The sequence below is a fragment of the Glossina fuscipes genome, unplaced genomic scaffold, assembly GCF_014805625.2.
Source record: "Glossina fuscipes isolate IAEA_lab_2018 unplaced genomic scaffold, Yale_Gfus_2 28, whole genome shotgun sequence".
NCBI classification, from domain to species: domain Eukaryota; kingdom Metazoa; phylum Arthropoda; class Insecta; order Diptera; family Glossinidae; genus Glossina; species Glossina fuscipes.
The window spans coordinates 12,256,241-12,274,501 of NW_023998423.1; the positions used below are offsets into that span (position 1 = coordinate 12,256,241).

The 18,261-nt window shown below is 35.2% G+C and overlaps 3 protein-coding genes across 4 annotated transcripts; 2 read left to right on the top strand and 1 right to left on the bottom strand.

Moving 5' to 3' along the window:
- Positions 1-533: 533 nt before the first annotated feature.
- LOC119636687 (serine/arginine repetitive matrix protein 1) lies at positions 534-3,837 on the bottom strand. 2 transcript variants are annotated; one of them, XM_038032225.1, is made up of 6 exons: positions 2,697-3,837; positions 1,918-2,642; positions 1,763-1,854; positions 1,325-1,697; positions 852-1,262; positions 534-796 (listed from the first exon to the last, which is right to left on the bottom strand). In XM_038032225.1, the coding sequence occupies exons 1-6, from the start codon at positions 2,779-2,781 to the stop codon at positions 656-658; spliced, it is 1,827 nt and encodes a 608-aa protein (XP_037888153.1). In that variant the 5' UTR covers positions 2,782-3,837; the 3' UTR covers positions 534-655. The 2 variants fall into 2 exon arrangements, with proteins under 2 accessions (XP_037888153.1, XP_037888154.1); XM_038032226.1 differs by having other exon boundaries at positions 535-796; positions 1,918-2,627.
- A 396-nt stretch (positions 3,838-4,233) lies between these two features.
- Positions 4,234-8,864, top strand: LOC119636704. The gene is made up of 7 exons (XM_038032261.1): positions 4,234-4,622; positions 4,679-4,920; positions 4,979-5,833; positions 6,310-6,467; positions 6,534-7,664; positions 7,721-8,004; positions 8,067-8,864. The coding sequence occupies exons 1-7, from the start codon at positions 4,486-4,488 to the stop codon at positions 8,575-8,577; spliced, it is 3,318 nt and encodes a 1,105-aa protein (XP_037888189.1). The 5' UTR covers positions 4,234-4,485; the 3' UTR covers positions 8,578-8,864.
- A 1,457-nt stretch (positions 8,865-10,321) lies between these two features.
- Positions 10,322-12,312, top strand: LOC119636353. The gene is made up of 3 exons (XM_038031665.1): positions 10,322-10,618; positions 11,752-12,239; positions 12,305-12,312. Exons 2-3 carry the CDS (start codon positions 11,798-11,800, stop codon positions 12,310-12,312), a joined length of 450 nt encoding a protein of 149 aa, XP_037887593.1. The 5' UTR covers positions 10,322-10,618; positions 11,752-11,797.
- Positions 12,313-18,261: the final 5,949 nt, after the last annotated feature.

Genomic DNA, 18,261 nt, shown 5'->3' on the forward strand with positions numbered 1-18,261 from the left:
CTAGCATTGGAATAAGTTGTCTTTACATATTTTACATATTACGACTAGCAAACTAACCTTAATGCATAATTGGAATAAGATGTTGTTACATTTTTTACGTTACATTAATATTCTTAATAAGTGTATTGCTTTTTTTTTTTGTTTTTTTTTTTTAATCGTTTATCTACTCTTTGCCAGTTTACAAAATGTTGCTTTACTGGGAGTAAAAATCAATTGTGTCGTCCCAGGAGACCACGTTTTAAATTAATTTTATTGAAAACCAAAAATTCATTGCTTTATAAAATAAAAGAAGTGATTATATTCACCTGCAGAATATGCAACCAAAAATAATTAAATCATGGGAAAGCGAAAAATTCTTACTAATCCTATGTTATTTTTAATTTCCTCTCTTTTTGGATCCACCGTCCTATTTTAGAAATATATACACAACTTGAAAATTTTTCATTCTGTTTGAGACTGCAAGAAATCAAAGAAAAAAATCTTAAAATGGAAGAATTTAAAATTTCAATGATTCTTAAATGTACAGTAAAAAAAATTTTTTTTTTTTTTTTTTTTTTGCTTTGCACAACTCAAAAAGTGATGCAAAAAATGAGATGGTAATAAACCCTCTAAAATAAAGAAAAAAATCGAGTACAACACTATAAGCTATTTTTTTTTAATTAAGCCTTTGAGAAATTGGTAACTTTTTAATACGTCGTCTCCTGGCCATTTGTTGACGTTCCCAATACTCATAGAAACGTTCTTGTTTAAGCCATTCTTGGTATTTGTACCACCATTCTTCCCATTTAATGTAATCCTGTTACGAAGACAATATAAGTCAGTATATTATTTAAGATATTATTGGCGCTTACTTTTAAATCTAAGTCTCTTAGATAGCCACGGGATTTATAATATTCATAACGTACACGCACATCATCCCAAGACAACATGCCCGACGGTGCTGTTGTTGCCAACTCTTCGGGAAAGTGGCCAACCGGTGCCGGTGAATACGAATAACGACGCGGCGGTGTTTCGAGTCCCTCTTCTATCATTACTTTCAAAGCGCCACCAGCAGAGTCTTTTGTTATACGCATATTTTCCATATTGCTGCGATCAATACTCCATTGAGCCATTTTGCCAAAACGTTCGGATAAAGTTAGTCGCGTGGTGGCGGTAAATGTTGGCAAAGGAGGATCGTCACTGTCGGAGCCGCCAGAATCGTCCGAGTCGGAGGAAGAGTGCTTTTTTCTTTTCTCGCCCTCAATCTTGATACGGGTGCGTAACTAATTGTTATTACGAAAAATAATAATTACAAACAATTTCTACTTTATCCAGAGTTGGTTACCTCTTTCTCTTTTTTCTTTTTTTTAGGCACATTATTTGAAGTTGATGCTGCAGCCGGTTCCGGTGGCTCAGGAGGACGATTTTTTAAGCGCGGGTCCTCAGGCGGCGAGTGACGATTAGGGCGCGTAACTTTTACATGACTATCAGAGGGATGGCATCCGTCTAAACTGCGTTCGCGACTAACGCGGCGTACCTTACCATCGTTGCGATGGTATTTATCGATCGGACCATTACGAGAAAGCGGTGGTGACGAAGGTCGATTATGCATAGATGCTGATGGAGGCGGAAGTGGACCTCGCTGGCATTGCATTGGACGTGAAGTTTTAGAAGGTGGCGAACGCGGCCCACCATGCGATCGCGGCATTGAGACGGAACTACAAGAAATCAAAAGGTTTTTAAATTTTTATTTGCACCACAATTTAAGGTTCATTATGCTTACTGAGATCGGTAACGATGCCTTGGCGAGCATTCAGAGCAAGAATCATCTGAACAGCTTGTTACCGAACTGTTCGAACGCGAACGACACATATTCTAAAAAGAAGCCAACAATACTTTTATTCTTGCTTTAAAACCTATTACAGGTAGCTTACTTACCCGCGGCGGTGGTGATGGGGGGCGTTTGGAACGCGGCAATATTTGTGTTCTTTGTTTTGGATGTACATTACTTACCACTGGCGGTGGCGGTGTTCTACGACGCCCGTTCGAACTCATGTTAACCGATGGTGGAGAACCGCGGCGTCTTCCACCTACAGGAGATCGCGACTTACGGCGCATTGGTGGCTCAGGTGGTGAACGCGGTCTACCACCTGCACCTATCGGACGACGACCGCCCATGTCTGCCGAAGAGCGCGGAGGTCCACGTTCCGGCGAACGAGGTCGACCTCTTTCCATCGCGTGGAGAGGTGTTACACGACCACGTCCCATGTTGTCCATCATATCGCGAGACGATGGACCTGGAGACCGTCGCCGCATTTGCGGTGATAACGGCGGCGATTTACGCATACGCGAATGGCTACGCGAACGTGGAGAACGCGAACGACCATACCGAACCGACGATGTTTTTGATGGACCGCCACCGCCTGTGTTATAAACGCGATAACCACTACCCGAAGGTTCACGATCACTTTCACACGAACTAGTTTCACCCTCAATGTACATTTTCTTATAACCCGTATGACGCCAACGGTTTGGATCTTTTTCTTCTACCTCTAATAACTTTTTATCCCAATAGTCATTTGTGTTGGCTCTAGCTTTTTTCATAACATTATCAATTTCTCGTCTTTTACCAGCGGGCAGTGAAGGATCTGAATGCAAGAATTCTCAATTCCATAAATTAATCAATCTCAATTGCAATGAGTTCAATAAATACTCACCATTGATTCGGGTTACTGTTGGTTGACGATCCATATGCAGTTTTGGATTCATATCCACACCCCCACCGCGACGTCGTGATGACATTTTTCTTTTTGTTTTCTTGTTTATTTGCAAGATGAAGTTAATTTAAATAATAAGTAAGGAATATTTTCACCTTTATTTTTCTATATTACACGTTTAGCTACAAAAACACAGATTTTATAATAATTATATTCAAATTCGATTAAAAACAAATTGCTATAAGTGTACTTTCAACCATTGCACGCGCGTGTTTACATAACTATCTTTCTCTAAATTTTTGATTGTATTCGGAATTAAGCTCACTAATTATGTTGAACGTCACAAATTAAGCAATCTTGTGAGATCGTTAACATAATATTAAAAAATATTATAACCGAATAACCGATGATTGAAGTTGACCGTACGGATTTTTTCACGATTAAAGAGTGTATATTAAAAACGCCGTTATATACAAAATCCTTATAGCTATGTAAACAATATTACAATCGCATAATCCCGATAAACAATCGATAAAATTTACACCATACCCTAGCGAGTCTTTTTTTTTTTAACTGTCTCGCCCGAGACCGCACAACAGTATAGACACGAATATGATACAAAAAATGTTGACTCAATATGAATGTTTTCACATAAGTCCCGATTTCACAGATCGTAATTGATCCAACTTTTAAGTTAGATAGTTTAACCACTTAAATATTAAATATTTTTTAAAAGTTTTGTGAACACGATACCAAAAGTGTACCTAACAAGAATTGCTGACGTTGCGATAATCAGCTTATTATATCGCGAAAAACACAAGCATGATACGCTAAGTTTACCAGTTTGCAATGTAATTAAATAATATTTAATTATCCTTTCAAAAATAATTTTTTTAATAAAAACTTTCTTGGACCACACCCACGCGACAAGTTCAACTATGAAATTGTTTATATTTTATTATACACTTTTGTTTGTTCATACGTCAAATTACACATTGTAAAATGTAATAGTGTATTGCGCTTTTGTTTTTCACATTTGCTTTCACAGGTTGAATAATTTATTAAACACTTTCATTTAATATTTTGCAAAGAATTTTCTCCTCACGACAGCCATCTTTAAAACGCGTAAGAAAAACAGAGTCACCGCAGCTCAAAAACATTTATTTTAATCACACTGTGTTACAATTACGGTTTGTAATTTCATGTGTGGTGTTGCCGCATCAGCTAATTTTAAAGCAGTGTGATATATGCTTATATTAGAGAATAGAGAGCTAAAGTTTATGTATTTTCTTAAATCATATTCTGACGAAAAAGAAGCAAGTATATAAAAAAGTTTTGTTTAGATTGTGCTTCAAAATTGTTCTTAGACATAACAATTTTCGATACAAATGCAAGAGCAACACAGCAGAAAAATTTTCTATTTTATACAAAACTTGATAAAAAAGATCACTACTTAATAATACTTCCACAAAGTTTTCCTTATAGTAGTACAAAATTTAAGTCAATGTACTAGCCTTATGAATAATTTCAGACACTTGGTGATCCTGTTTTCTTTCACATCGACTTTGTTACATCGTAGTCTCTTATCGTAAAGCGAAGCAAGTTTAGTTTTGAATGGCAGTGAGCGGTTTTTAACTAAAGAAGAGAAGTTGAGCAAAATTGTATTGCTTTCGAGATTAATAAGAAACATTCGTTGAAATGTGCATCCTCGTAATTAATATTTTATGAGTAAATTTTATTGGTCGCTAGCATTTGTCGACAAAAAGATATTTTAATTTTTATTATAATAATGGATGTAGAAACAGCAAATTTATCGGAACTACGAGATGCTGAAGTTGCAACACGCATGCGAAAATGTAATTATGAAAAATTTAAAACATTAGTACGGATGCATTTATCCTTTGAACTGGATCTAAATACGGATGAGTAAGTAGATATTTTGGAAAAATAAAGAATGGCCTTCATCTGATCGTTTTTTAAAGATTCGATCTACCATGCCATGAAATAGTTTACGAAGATAGGGGTAAATTAAAGAAGTGGAATCGCATGAGCAAAAAATACAAACTAGCTTTAACGAATGGGTCTACGGGTTGTACGAGCAATCCAAAAACAATTTCGGGCAGTAACATTGGTTTTAGCCCGGGCGAATGCGCCAATCAACAGATCGATGCGGGTTTTCTATACCATTTGGAAGAGCTCAAACATTTTTTAATGACAGAAAAGAGTCTGTTTAGCTTTAAGAATTCATATACCTATTTTAAATTTTGCTCTTCTAATAATAGATCTTTTACAAGAGGGAATCTTTCGGAAAAACGGTTCTATATCAAGGCAGAACGAACTACGCTCACATATACAAAACGATGAGCCTTTACATTTAGATACTGGAGACTATTCGGCGCATGATTGCGCTACCGTGTTTAAAGCCTATTTGTCAGAACTGCCAGAACCCTTGCTGACCGACGCGCTTTATCCAGCCCATTTGCAAATAGCACCCCTTTGTCTTTGTGTTAATGCTAATTTGGAAAAAAATATGGAAGCCAAAGATTCTCTTACAACATCCGCTAACAGTAATAAACCTGAGAAGCAGAAGAAGGAATTGCATGTTCTCAATTCTTTACAACTTTTATTATTGTTGTTACCTGAAGAAAATCGTAATCTTCTGGAACATGTTATTGACATATTGCACGCCGTAGCTCTAAAACAACAAAGCAATAGAATGACTCCTGACAATTTAGCTACATTATTTACCCCGCATTTAATATGCCCTCGCAATTTGCCGCCTGAAGCTTTACATTACCTGGCTCGGAAAATGTCAAGCATTATATCATACATGGTTATCAAGGGAAGGGAAATATTTGCAGTGCCTCCTAAATTGGCCGTTGATATCCGTGCCTATTTCGCAGAACGTAAACGCAAAAAGAGCGCATCTCCAGAAAAGACATTAGATGAGTCGATATCGGATATCTCTACGGTTAATACGGTTTATACGTTTGTAGATCGAGAAAGAACAGCGGCGGCACATAACACAAATACTACCGATACGGAATTAGCACAACTTTACGCTCATATACAATCATTGCCAGAATCGTCAAAAAAACGTCGACTTATCAAACAGTTTAATAAGCAGAATGGAAAAGGTAATAACAGCTTTAATAAAGGGGGGACTGTATCCAACATCCGCCACTATCTTCTACTTTCTATCTTCGCTGAAACTAATTTTTACATTCGTTCACCAATGATGGTGAGTGGCTGTGCCATCATTATTTATACTTTCTCGTCTATATTTGTGAAATTCTTGAGGCACTTTTAGAGCCATATATATATATATATATATATGTAGAGACAAATTAAAAGAATTGTACACACTTCAAAATTTTCGGTAATATCCGTCACGGCTTCAACGCAATGTGTACAAACGAACTTGACATATTTATGTATTGTATGAAAAGTTTTAGGAAAAAAAAAAACGCAACCGGAACGGACAAAAGATTTTTAGACATGTCATAACAAAATTATAGCTAATTTGTAATTTCGTTTATATGGGTAGTTGGTCAGTCCATCCTTGAGTAAACAGGTGATCGAAAAAAATTGCTAATAATGAATTTCTCTCCAGGTACTCCTCTGCAATTCCAAGCGATGAATCGTTTAAAAAATCCCGATTCAGCACGTAGCTCAAAATCTTTAAGTGATTCGATAAAAAAGCATATTTTTCATAAAAGCATTATGTCCAAGACTCCAAAAAGACAAATGTTATCTACGCTAAGCATAGAAGTAAAAATCTGTTATCTATAAAAAAAACAAACTTTAAACTTTAACGTTTTTATTTACTCTTTGTAGACACCTCATGTTCCCGTTTTGCTCAAGCATAAGCAAAGAGTTTTATTCCAAAGTTCCACTGTCATTTCCAATTCATCCCCTTCCGTAGTTGCTCCAGGAAAAAACTTTGATGTTCAAAATTCAAATATATTCCGAAAATGCATAACATCAACTGCAATATTACCTACTCATGTTAATCATGAAAATCAAGAGTCTTCTTGTTCCACATCATCATCATCAGAATCTTCTAGTTCTCCTTTGTGTGCTTTAAATTGTACCGCTGAGATTATAAATAATTCTAACTCCATATCAGCGCCAGTTAGTCGTCAGACTTCTAATGATCTGTCAAATGTGTGCGCCTTAACAACCGCGACTTCTCTGACTTCATTAGACGCAAAATGTTGCGTTACACCTTTAAAATTACTTACGGAAGCTGCTAAAAACGTTATTAGTGGGGCTAACTTTCTTGGAGTTGATAAGAAGTCTGTGGGTTGGCAGGATGCCGTGCCCGACGCGGAGCACGTTTCTAATCCTTCGACACCTTCGCAACAATTTACTACCATTGCTATTAGTAATACAAAATCTCGCTTTAAATCTGAACCCAATCTCAGTATATGCGATTCACCTCTTCCTTCAGCTGTACCAACCTCAGCCGCTAATGATAATAATAAAGAAATGATTACACCAATTAGTAAGCTACTGCCAGCGAAATATATAACACGTAAACTTATGAAAGGGGTTAGTATGGGTAATTTGAAATTCCCCTTTAGTACGCCTGAGTCCACCAAGCGTTTAGTACGTACTGTATCGTCTACTTTGAAAGGGCGTAATGAAGATTCGCAGATCTACCAACGAGCTGAAGGCAGCTTTTTAGGAGCGATTGAGGCGGGTAACGTACCCTTACTTACAGATATGGATGGTGATGATGAAAGTGTGGAAGCATTCGAAAATTTTATTGATGAAAACGCGCGAAAAGCTGGCGATTGCCAGCCCATAATTGAGACCAAAGTAATTCAGCAACAAATTTCCTTGCAACAAAGTAATGTTTGCCGCAATGTAGATTTAGTGACAAGTACACCGTCGCTATTAATAGGACGACGTTCTATGTCTCCTATTACGAAATCCACACAACGAATGCCTAAAGCTATGCAGGTAAGAGTACTTGAAATATAAAAATCAGTCCGACATCTGTTTTTTTCTTACCTTAGGAATCTATAATGACGCCGCGTTCACGTAAACCGGTTATGGTTTTGGCAACTACTGCCAATTGTGCAGAAAACAAGCAAGGCGAAGATCAAAATTCCCAAGATCTTAAAAGGCGACACTTAGTTAAATATAAAGCAGAGGATTGTTTCACTCCTTCAGGTGGATTCTCTAATATACTTAAACGGCACCAAATGTTACAAAACAATGACAGTTTTAAACATTTAAACTTATCCCCCAGAAGAAAAACTCTTGAAAAAAATGCGGATACCTTAAGTAATGACTTCAAGTAGGTTCCCAAATATATTTTAAAGGAATGTATTTCGCGTTATGATTTCAATTCTTATATAGAGAATATTTAATGAAACGCAGAGTGTTCACTGATGCTCCCGAGGACTCTTCTTTTTCTAGTCATTCAGATGATTTTGATAGTACAAGAGAATTGGATGATCTGGAGGAGGATCAATTAAGTTCTAGCTTACTTCATTGCCTGAATGGCAATAGACCTGAAGAATACATGAACGATGAAGAGACTGTGCAGCTATTGAATAAAAACAGTACTACAGACAGTAGTGGCAGCAGCTCTTCGTTTGTCATAACAAATCGTTTGAGTAACAATCCATTTGTTATACTTAACAACGCACGGAAACGCGCAGCTTCGACAGAATTTGATAAAGCGGCCGTGTCAATAAGTAGGAGTGATAAAAAAGATCTAAAACATACTCATATAACGCAAATAGGAAGTAATTTTTCTAAATTGACTTCGGGACCTTCAAACAAAGAAAACTTTGAACATGGTGAAGCTTACGTTAAAACCAAAAAATATTTAATTAGCGAATGCCCTGGTGAGACATCATTTTAAATATATAAAGCAAGAAGAGGAACATAACTCACATAGTTTATATATACCTATATATTTTCCCGTTTTAATTAAAAACTTTATACGGTAACCCGTTCAATTTGATTAATTCCATATCGAAGTTCTTTAAAATTCATTTAATCGTTATGTAAATAAATGTTTTTGTATACACATACATTCAGCTATCGACTATTTATTAATTGTTCGTACTTGTTTTTATGAATACCATATATTTTAAAGCAATTCATCTTCTATATAATTACGATTCTTATTCATTCTTTTTACAATCATAATTAACTTTTGACATAAATTTCATTTTATTTTTGTAATTATAATTAATTTTTTACATGAATTTAATGCATTTTTATTTTATATAAAATACTTTCTTATAATGAATATCTACAATCAATGCTAAACAGCACTTTTACTAGATTAGATTTATTATATGATTAATATTTTATAAAGAAAAACCAATAAAAAATTGTGGTGCATTAAACACCTAAATATTTCATAAAAGGTTACTTTCATATTGCGAATCGAACTGCTCCCACCACCCACAAGGATATACAGAACACCTCTGTATTTTCACAAATTTTCTCGTAATTGGAGCATTTTCAAGCAGAAAAAAGCATCAAGCTTACATCATAAATTGCGTTTCTAAATTTTATGGGAAAAAATGACGCTAAAAATTTCACGGCCGACTTTAAATGTGTTTTAGATGTGATCTCTTATTTGTAATTTTCTTTATATGAAGAAATTTCGTATGAAGTTAATTCCAATATTTAAATAAGGGGATAATAGACTATTAAGTGCAGAATTGTTTTTCTGCTTAACGTTAGTGTTATCAGTTTTTAGTTTTGTGTTTAGCTTAAATTTTTTTTTGTAAAGGAATAATTTTTAAAAAATGATATACTTAATTTAATGGAATAATATTTAACCATCATTAGGCGGCCCTAAATAAACCATAGAGACCTCCGTATTGCCATAAACTGCGGAGACATTAGGGTACAATTTTTTATCCGGTAAACCCAAACATAATTAAATATATTTTATGAAATGCTATGAATAAAGGAAAGAGCAGTACAATTTACTTCAAAACGCTACATCCAAAAACTCATAATTTTTTTCAAAAGACAATGTATTATCATCGCAGTCTAATACAACACCTATTCTTTCACCCTCTTTTATTGAGAAATCCTATTCTCTAAAATTCTAAAAAAATTATCGACATTGTATTTACGCAAAATTACATCAGAAAGTTCAAGCCAACATTATCCAGCTAAATTTTAGTTTAAGCAATAATTTTATAATTTTTTTAATTGAGATCCACGTTATTGGATTGACACTTATTTCTATTAAATCGAGCTAATTCCACTTGATAATTGAAAGCTATTATTTCTACACATTCTACAGCTGTTTTCCTTTCGAATTCAACTGGCACGCTTCATTTCTATACATTCTACAACTGGTACGCATTATTTCTACACATTTTATTTATACATTTATTTCCTTTCTAATTCAACTGGTACGCTTTATTTCTATACATTTTACAACTTGACCGCATTCTCTCTATACATTTTACAGCTGTTTTCCTTTCTAATTCAACTGGCACGCTTTATTTCTATACATTCTACAACTGGTACGCATTCTCTCTATACATTTTACAGCTGAATTTAACTGGCACGCTTTATTTCAAACTATTATTTTCTCCTTTTCAACCAAATATATTTATACATATATATGCTTTACAGCTGATTGCTTGTCAACCTATTTGAAGATTAGAAATCCAAGTTTTCGTTATTCCTTCTTCAGCTTTTGTTAACATTGTCTATTATTTTGATAAATTTACTAAGCGATTTGTATATGCAAAAGTATGCGAATGTAATATTGTTAAAGTATTTCTAACAGAACAAGGAACAAATTTTTTTAAATCATTATACATCCAACACTATTGTGACATTTTGATCGATCACTAGTCATAAGAGAAGACAAAAAATCCAAGTTCCTGAAATTTTCTCAAATTTTAAAGGAATACATATTAAAGGTAAGTGCATTTATTTTGATAAAGAAAACTTAGTAATACGTAGGATGTGACACTGATGATGCCTCGATGAAGAATTTCACGGGTACGCGATTATACCGCTGGACGATCCTGCTCCTCAGGAAACGTTCGATTCTTTTAAAGCGTTTTTTTTTCGTATTGCGACGCCAAAGAAAAAAGATAAAAAGAGGCGTGAAGTGAGTTGCGATTAAATTTGTGAGCGAACAAAAAGAAAACAATCGAGGCATTTTAGAAGAGAGCCTACACGAATAAAACAATTTTTCTTCTTGTCTTGCGTTATTATTTGTGTCACTATATGGAATTACATTTAATGGTTTTTTTTCTTTTTTCTAAAATAGAAGAAAGGAAATAAATAATATAGAAATATATTAATATATTATTATAATTACCTTTACTCCACTGCATTTCGCGCAAAGCAATTACGCAATGACAACAGCTTTTGTACAAATGCGAGAAAGACGAAGTAATGGCTTTACAAGAACGTGTCTATGAGTGATGTTCTCTCTCCTTTTTCGATTAACGTATCACATTTCCATAAATATTTTCAATTACTCTGTTCATGCATACATGTACACTCGCCTCAGGAGTAAATATATTTAAATTCATATTAAACTGAAGATTGCTAAAATATCACATTTTCTTAAAAAATACGAAAACAACAAGAAATTTTTGATCATATTTTTCGTCTAAAGGTCTTCCGAATAAAGTCGGAAAAAGTTGAAAGATATCAAAAATTTTTTAACATCGGTCAAATTCGTAGAAAAAAATATCTCCAAGAAGTTGTGCACACGCTACCTGAATTTGAAGATCACGAAATTACGATTTTTTGGTGAGCTTTGTTTTCTTTCTTTTTGTAAAAGAAAGTTACGTTTCCAGCGATCGAATCTTTTCTATCTATCATCTTTATCCTAAAAAAAAAGAAAAGAGATAGATTATTATGAGCAACAAGCAAAAAACGCCGAAAGTGAAAGTTATCACAGTTTTTGTTGCATAGGTGCGTGGATGTTGAGGCTTGTCCTTTGTCATTTTCGAAGTCTTCTGTAAATTAATTTTAGTCTATTAGTTTGTTTTGTTGTTTTTATTATTTATTTATTTATTTTATATAATTCCACTAGAAACTTGAATTTTATATACAATATTATAAAGAAGATTTTTACGAGTATGTCCACCCGTTGCGATGAGGAGCTCCACGAAGCCCTCAGCCGACTTCTTCGCGATTATCCGATTTTGTGGCGTCCCCACGGGGGGCCAATTGTCGGTCAGTACAAGGAACTGGCCGAAAAAGTAAGCAAAGAGCTGCAGCGTCAAGTCACCGCGGAAAAAGTCAAAAACACTTTACGAAAAACCAGGTACCGTCTGCAACGGCTGGATCGGCAAGGAACGTCTAACCGTACGAAATCTTGCGCATACCGATGGTATGCTCAAGAACTTGGATATGTGCGGGCCGCCGAGGTGTTATCGACACTAATTGAGACGGAGAAATTCCGGGGGTTCGAAAAAGAGGACACCTTAAAGGCGCGAAAAGACTTCGCCGAAAAAATGGGGGAAGAAATGCAAGCCGTTAGAAACCAGGAGGATAATGACGGGCCGTCCACTTCTGCGGGTGCCGCGACTGCGCAGAAACAACGGCGCCGCGAAGCAAGCCCGGAAGCCGTATCCATCAAACAGGAGCCTGATGCTGGCCCGTTGACAACAGCGGAAGGAGAAGAGCCCTTTTACGAATTGTAATGAAAACCGCACCAAAACGAGTAAATTAAATACGCCTGCTATATAATCGTTGAAGCGTTTAACAAGCGCAGGAGACAACAGCAGAAGGTTTGCTTTCAAAAAAAGGGAGGTGAAAAGTAAGAACACTTATACGATGCTTCTCCTTTACAGCCTGACGAAGACTTAGTAGGTGCTACTACTGAGGAATAAATAAGGCAAAAAACATACATAAAACCAACGTGAAAATCGGGCGCAGAAGCTAAAAAATCTACATACATTTCAGGATTTTTGAAAACTCTTTTTTTCTTCCATTCTTTCACTTGGCCTATGGGCATAACTTATCTATTTTGCAGTGTTGCTATTGGCAAAGTTGGAGTCCCAATTCGAAAATTGCCTTTGAGTTTGTACCAACAATATAGCAAATTTAGTAAACTCCAGATAATTGATATAAAGAAATCCTCAACATTATTTGGGAAAAAAGACTCCTTTCCTTAACGATATATAAATAGATAACAATTCTGCACTGCAAAAAGAGACGAATAATGAATTTGCCAGAATTTTTAATGCTCACTCTTTTGGGTTCGGCAACAGTTCTCTATTTAACAGGGAAAGCAGCTTTCAGTTATTGAAAATATCGTGCATGCTAAACCCAAGTGTTGGAAGTAAGCTCCATATAGCTGATGTTTTGCGATCTTTCTACACGCTCTACAGTGCCATAAGCACCATTTATCGATTTTTACGCTTGGCTAAAACCGATAGTATTAATGTCGCATCTTAATGCTATTCGTCAAATTTTGTTAGTAATCATCTGATCATTTACAAGATCACGGTTTATACAATAATGTAAGCACCGATCCATTAACACAAAGTCTTATTCAATTAGATGGTACGGCATGGAAAGAATTACATGATAAAACAAAGCATTTAAGGTTAAAAGATGTAAGTTGTGGCCTTAGTATTTTCGAAGTTATACTCAATCGGATTAAAAGTTATTTGAAGAATTTATAAAGCTGTTAATGTTTCCTTGCTCTTCATAGATATGAACGCAGCTGATCGGTTTAATGAGATGCATTAAACTGAGCATAACAACTGTAATGCATTCTCAAGGCGGCAAATCATTAGTTCGGACTGGCAGTGTCGTACAAGTATGATCGCCGATTCCCTATTCATATTTGTTCTCATCAATTTCACGGGGAGTTTTAAAGCAGCTTACAATGACAAAAAATCATCAACCAATATTTGCTTTTATTATAAGATTTTATTATACTTTTCCGCAATTTTTAGAATAAACCTTCGATACCCATAGTGACATCCTTAGGACATCTGTATATATATATATATATATATATATATATATATTTATGTTTAGCTTTTAACAGAGTGATTCTCAGGCAAAACTATTTTCTACTTCCATAAAACAATCATGCCTTAAAAATTAGTTGTATTTTCTAAAGTTGTCTAAAATTATTCGAAATAGTTAAAATAATTCTTCGAATCATTTTTAAAATTTTTAAGTTTATATTTTAACCAAAGAAGAAAAATTTTTCGCATAATGATCGAATGAAAAGCAATATAAGTTCAAATATAATATTTTTTTTATGCAGTAGCTGTAAAGACTATAATTTAATTTGCAAAAAAAAAACAAAAAAATACGCCTAACAAAGTACTTTCCCATACTGGAACCCACATTTCTAAAAGCCTCCTAGAATCATACAACATATATATACTTTCATATACCTACGGCAGTATCATATAACACACGTATGTATATATATAATAATATATATATATGTAATAAAATAATGTAATAAATTTGAAAAACGTTATTTGAATGTGTATAATAATTTATTTATGGGATGGCTCTCTATAAATCCTTCCCAAGTGTGACCAATTTGGAGTTGTAGAATGTTTCCTAAACTGCTCGGCTTCAGATCGCCAAGTCAATCTGCTGCTTTATGAAATGCCCATCGAGATCGATACATGATGATTTCATTTAGTTTCCCGTTACATTGTTGAAAGTAAAAATAGAGATTTTTTTTTTAATTTTCTTTTGATAACGAAAAGAGATTTTAACGGTTCCTTTCAAATGCACAGAGAACAAATTATAGCCGAAAATATAGAATTAGAAAACTGGTTCTTCTAATGTAGTCCTATATAAAACGGCATTATCATGAGCTTTTTGAACCTCAGCTTCACTTGTGGCGTCTAGAGCACTGGCGGCTTCATCAAGTATTATTGGATTTTTGAACAAAGCGTATTGCTATTGCAATACGTTGTCGTTGACCGCCGCTTAATTGCGTACCACGTCCGCCGACATTCGTGTCGTATCCATCGGGTAAAGACGAAACAAAATCGTGGCAGATGGAACGCCTTTGAGCTTTTAGCGGATTAATAAGCTTGGCGAATTACTTTTAGACCATTGAATTTATTCAATTTTTACCGGTCTATTTATACACAAATTACTATACTAAATTATGCTAACGTAAACAAATAATAATTGTTTTGGTTTGGGCTAAGTGCGACATAATTTTCATTTTTCTTTTTAGCAAAATAATTATGCTAAATTTGCATAATTCTGTCATACTTCAAAGTGGGTGCATGCGATTACACTACACCCTTACCCTTTTAGTTTAGTTTTTGCAATTATTTAAAATTTAGAAGGGGGATTGCAGAAGATGACGGGACAGTTTAAGCTAAATATTGCAGATATTAATTGCAAATATTTCTGTCATTGAATCTTAATTTAGAAACCTATCAATCAACGTGGTTTAAGGTTGTCGTTTTCAATAATCTTGTTTGTCAAAATTTTCCAATTCTTACAGTAAAGCAGAAAAACTGTGTCGACTTGACATTCTTCGGCCTAAATGTTTTAGAAGCTTTCTCCTATCTATTAACCTAACTCTTAGAAGGATCCAATGTTCCACTTTTAAACTTTAAAAGAAAGTTTCCGTGATGCTAATGCGATTTCGTTGAAAATCGTAAGCGATGTTATGTTTAAGACTTCTCTAATTCTATCCAATTTTAAAAACCGTTTCACAGTAATTAAATTTCATTTAGTATTCAGAATCCTTCTGCTTCACGTTTAACGACAGTTACAGCCTAGTGCTTCCAACACCCACAAAGGCTTATGCAATATTTGATAAAGCAAAAAACGTCGGCGGCGACAATGAGCAAAACGCAGCGTCTCACTTGTATTGACATGATCGGGACGATAAAATTTAGCCCATTGGAAAGTTAGTGCCAAGTTCGATCGATAAAAACATTTATTATAATGTTTTTGTTTTTTTTTTAAAGCGTAGGAAAGCAGCGCCTTACAGATTTGCAGGTAACATTGGAAGAAAATATATGTCCGAGACAAAATCAAATTGGAAATGTTAAAACCGCAATTTTAAATAGAATAGAGTCATTGATTACTCTTTGTATAAAAGATGATGTTTCGAAAAAAAATTTTTTTTTTTTATATTGTCTCAGTCTTCTTCTCCAAACAAAAGCAGTACGTCCATTCAGGATTACTTTAAAATCGTTCTCATAACTCTTCCCATAGTCATAGAAAAAGAGGCTGGCTGGAGCGCAATCAGGCTGCTAGCTAAGCTAAAATCGGGAAATCTCAGGGGGCGCCTTGAGGTATGGAAGAGCTTCATGGACGAGTCCTTTGTGAAGATACTGGTCGCAAAGCTAATACTTACTCAGAATGACTTCATCGGCGAGATTGCGTTGGGACGACCTTTGTTTTGAACATAAGGTGTGAGCGAAGAAGTGGTACACCGACAGTTCAAAGCTAGAAATGGAATAGAATGACAAAACTAGGGCTGGTATATGCGGCGCGAGTTTTCAAAGGGCTTCATCACTGGGATACACTCCCACCATGTTTCAAGCACAAGTCTATGCAATCTTTGTATGTGCCTCTGAATACTTGAGAAGGCAATGGAGAAGAGAACTGATGATTCACTCCGACAGTCAAGTCGCCTTAAAGGTCCTGAAAGGGCAAACGATGATATCTAGGCTCGCGTTGGAGTGCTTTCAAACATTGTTAACAGGGGGCTCCGAGGAATCATGCCCTCAACTTTTCTTTGGTGTATCGATAAGTCATATTAATAAGCTGGTATCGCAATGGTCACCGAAAAAATCGGTTCGTCATTGAACACAGTCCGCAGAAGGACGGCAAGAACAAAGATTTATAAAATCCGCCAGCGCAGCACACGAATCTCTGAATCACAGAAAGTGCCCGGGTTTATATGAATCTTAAAACTGAAGCGCTAACGACACGGGCGGGTATAACGGATCTTGTAGTCGCGTTACGGATTGTTTCCACAATTGTTAATAATAGTATTTTTCCACATTTCATGTTTGCGAAAAAAAGGAAAGGAACTCCCTTTAGAAAATGCTTTTTTCGTTCGTTTTCGTTTTGTTTAAGACGCTTTAGAAGACTGATTCAAAAGATATGTATGTCTCGACAAAGGGCTTCAATATGCCTTTTGCAAAGGCTACCAGATCGCGGAAGCGATCTCCGGGTTACCGTGGCAATGCTGCCTTTTGCTCGCCAACCAAGCTCAAAAGATAAAAATAAAAAAACAGTAAACTATCGAATTATGTCAAGCTTGGTGAACGAAACCTTTAGCCAATACTTACTTTGTTGTAGTATCGTTCAGATCGATGGTTTTGTAGTGTGCGATCAATAATATGGAATATTCATAGAAGTAAAGATCAATTGTCCAATGATGTAGGCGAACTCATTACTTTGTAGTCAAATGTCTCGATATGTTATTGAATATCTTCGGGATGAACAGCCCGAGTGCAACGTAGATGAGAGCATATGGATTTTGTCAAGGTGTATTAGCAAAATGTAAACGATATGATGTATTGTTAGCTCATTGAACTGTTGCTTGATCAAAGAATACGGAAGAAAGAAAAAAGTAGGGAAATGAACTGCAGACGTTGTTTTTCGTACCGTTTACTTTAAAGCATATTTAATTTTATTAAAACATTTAATAAAACAACTCAATGTTTATTGTGCAATTCTTTGTGCTTTCCGATAAAGTTAAATTTGCTGTAGTTTCCCATCAATGGTTGAAATTCAAAATGTTTATCATTCTTATGGCTTAACATATAAAAAACTTTGCGGTGAGTGAAGACGTCTTCAAATAATTACGCAGACACTGTTGATTTGAATATTTGTACCGATATATGAAATATTTTCGATAAATTTCGATCAATTCGGAAAGTTCGGAAAGTTCGGAAAATTCATTCTTAACACTTAGCATACAAAAGACTTTGCGGTGAGTGAAGACGTCTTCACATAATTACGCAGACAATGTCGATGAAAATTTGTACGGATTTATGGACTCGGTAAGTTCAGTAAAAGTCCTGGATAAATAGGCTAACCAATATAGGTGGAAATATTGTCTAAGGCCTTATCATCTTAAATCAAGATGCAACAAATAAGAATGACAAACCATAAATGTCGTGAGTTAATGTCAATCAAATAGATTTTTCTACCAAAGTTATCGTTGCTCCCAGTAAATGCTCATGTCAAACTTTAGACTTTCAATAGCTTCTTAATTACAAATTCTCAAGGAAGGCTCTCTGTGCGCACAACCCTTCATTCTCATGACTATCAACCAAGGCTATAAATGTAAACTCTTATTCTTTAGTTACTCGAAAAGCGTATGACAGAGAGAGGAATACAGTTTTCAACTCTGAGTTTTACGATCTCTTCTGAGGCGTTGCTCTCTTTAACAATGCGTATAAAAATTGCCTTAATTAGGTTAGCGGCAATATAGGAGCGCTAACTGTCGACAAGACAAACAAAAGTGCTGGCACACTTTTCCAGTGATTAAATTATTCCGATTAGCATTGAACGTGCTAAAAAAAATTGAATGTAAGAGAGTGGGGTGAAATTAGACAAACAACAGAGTTTG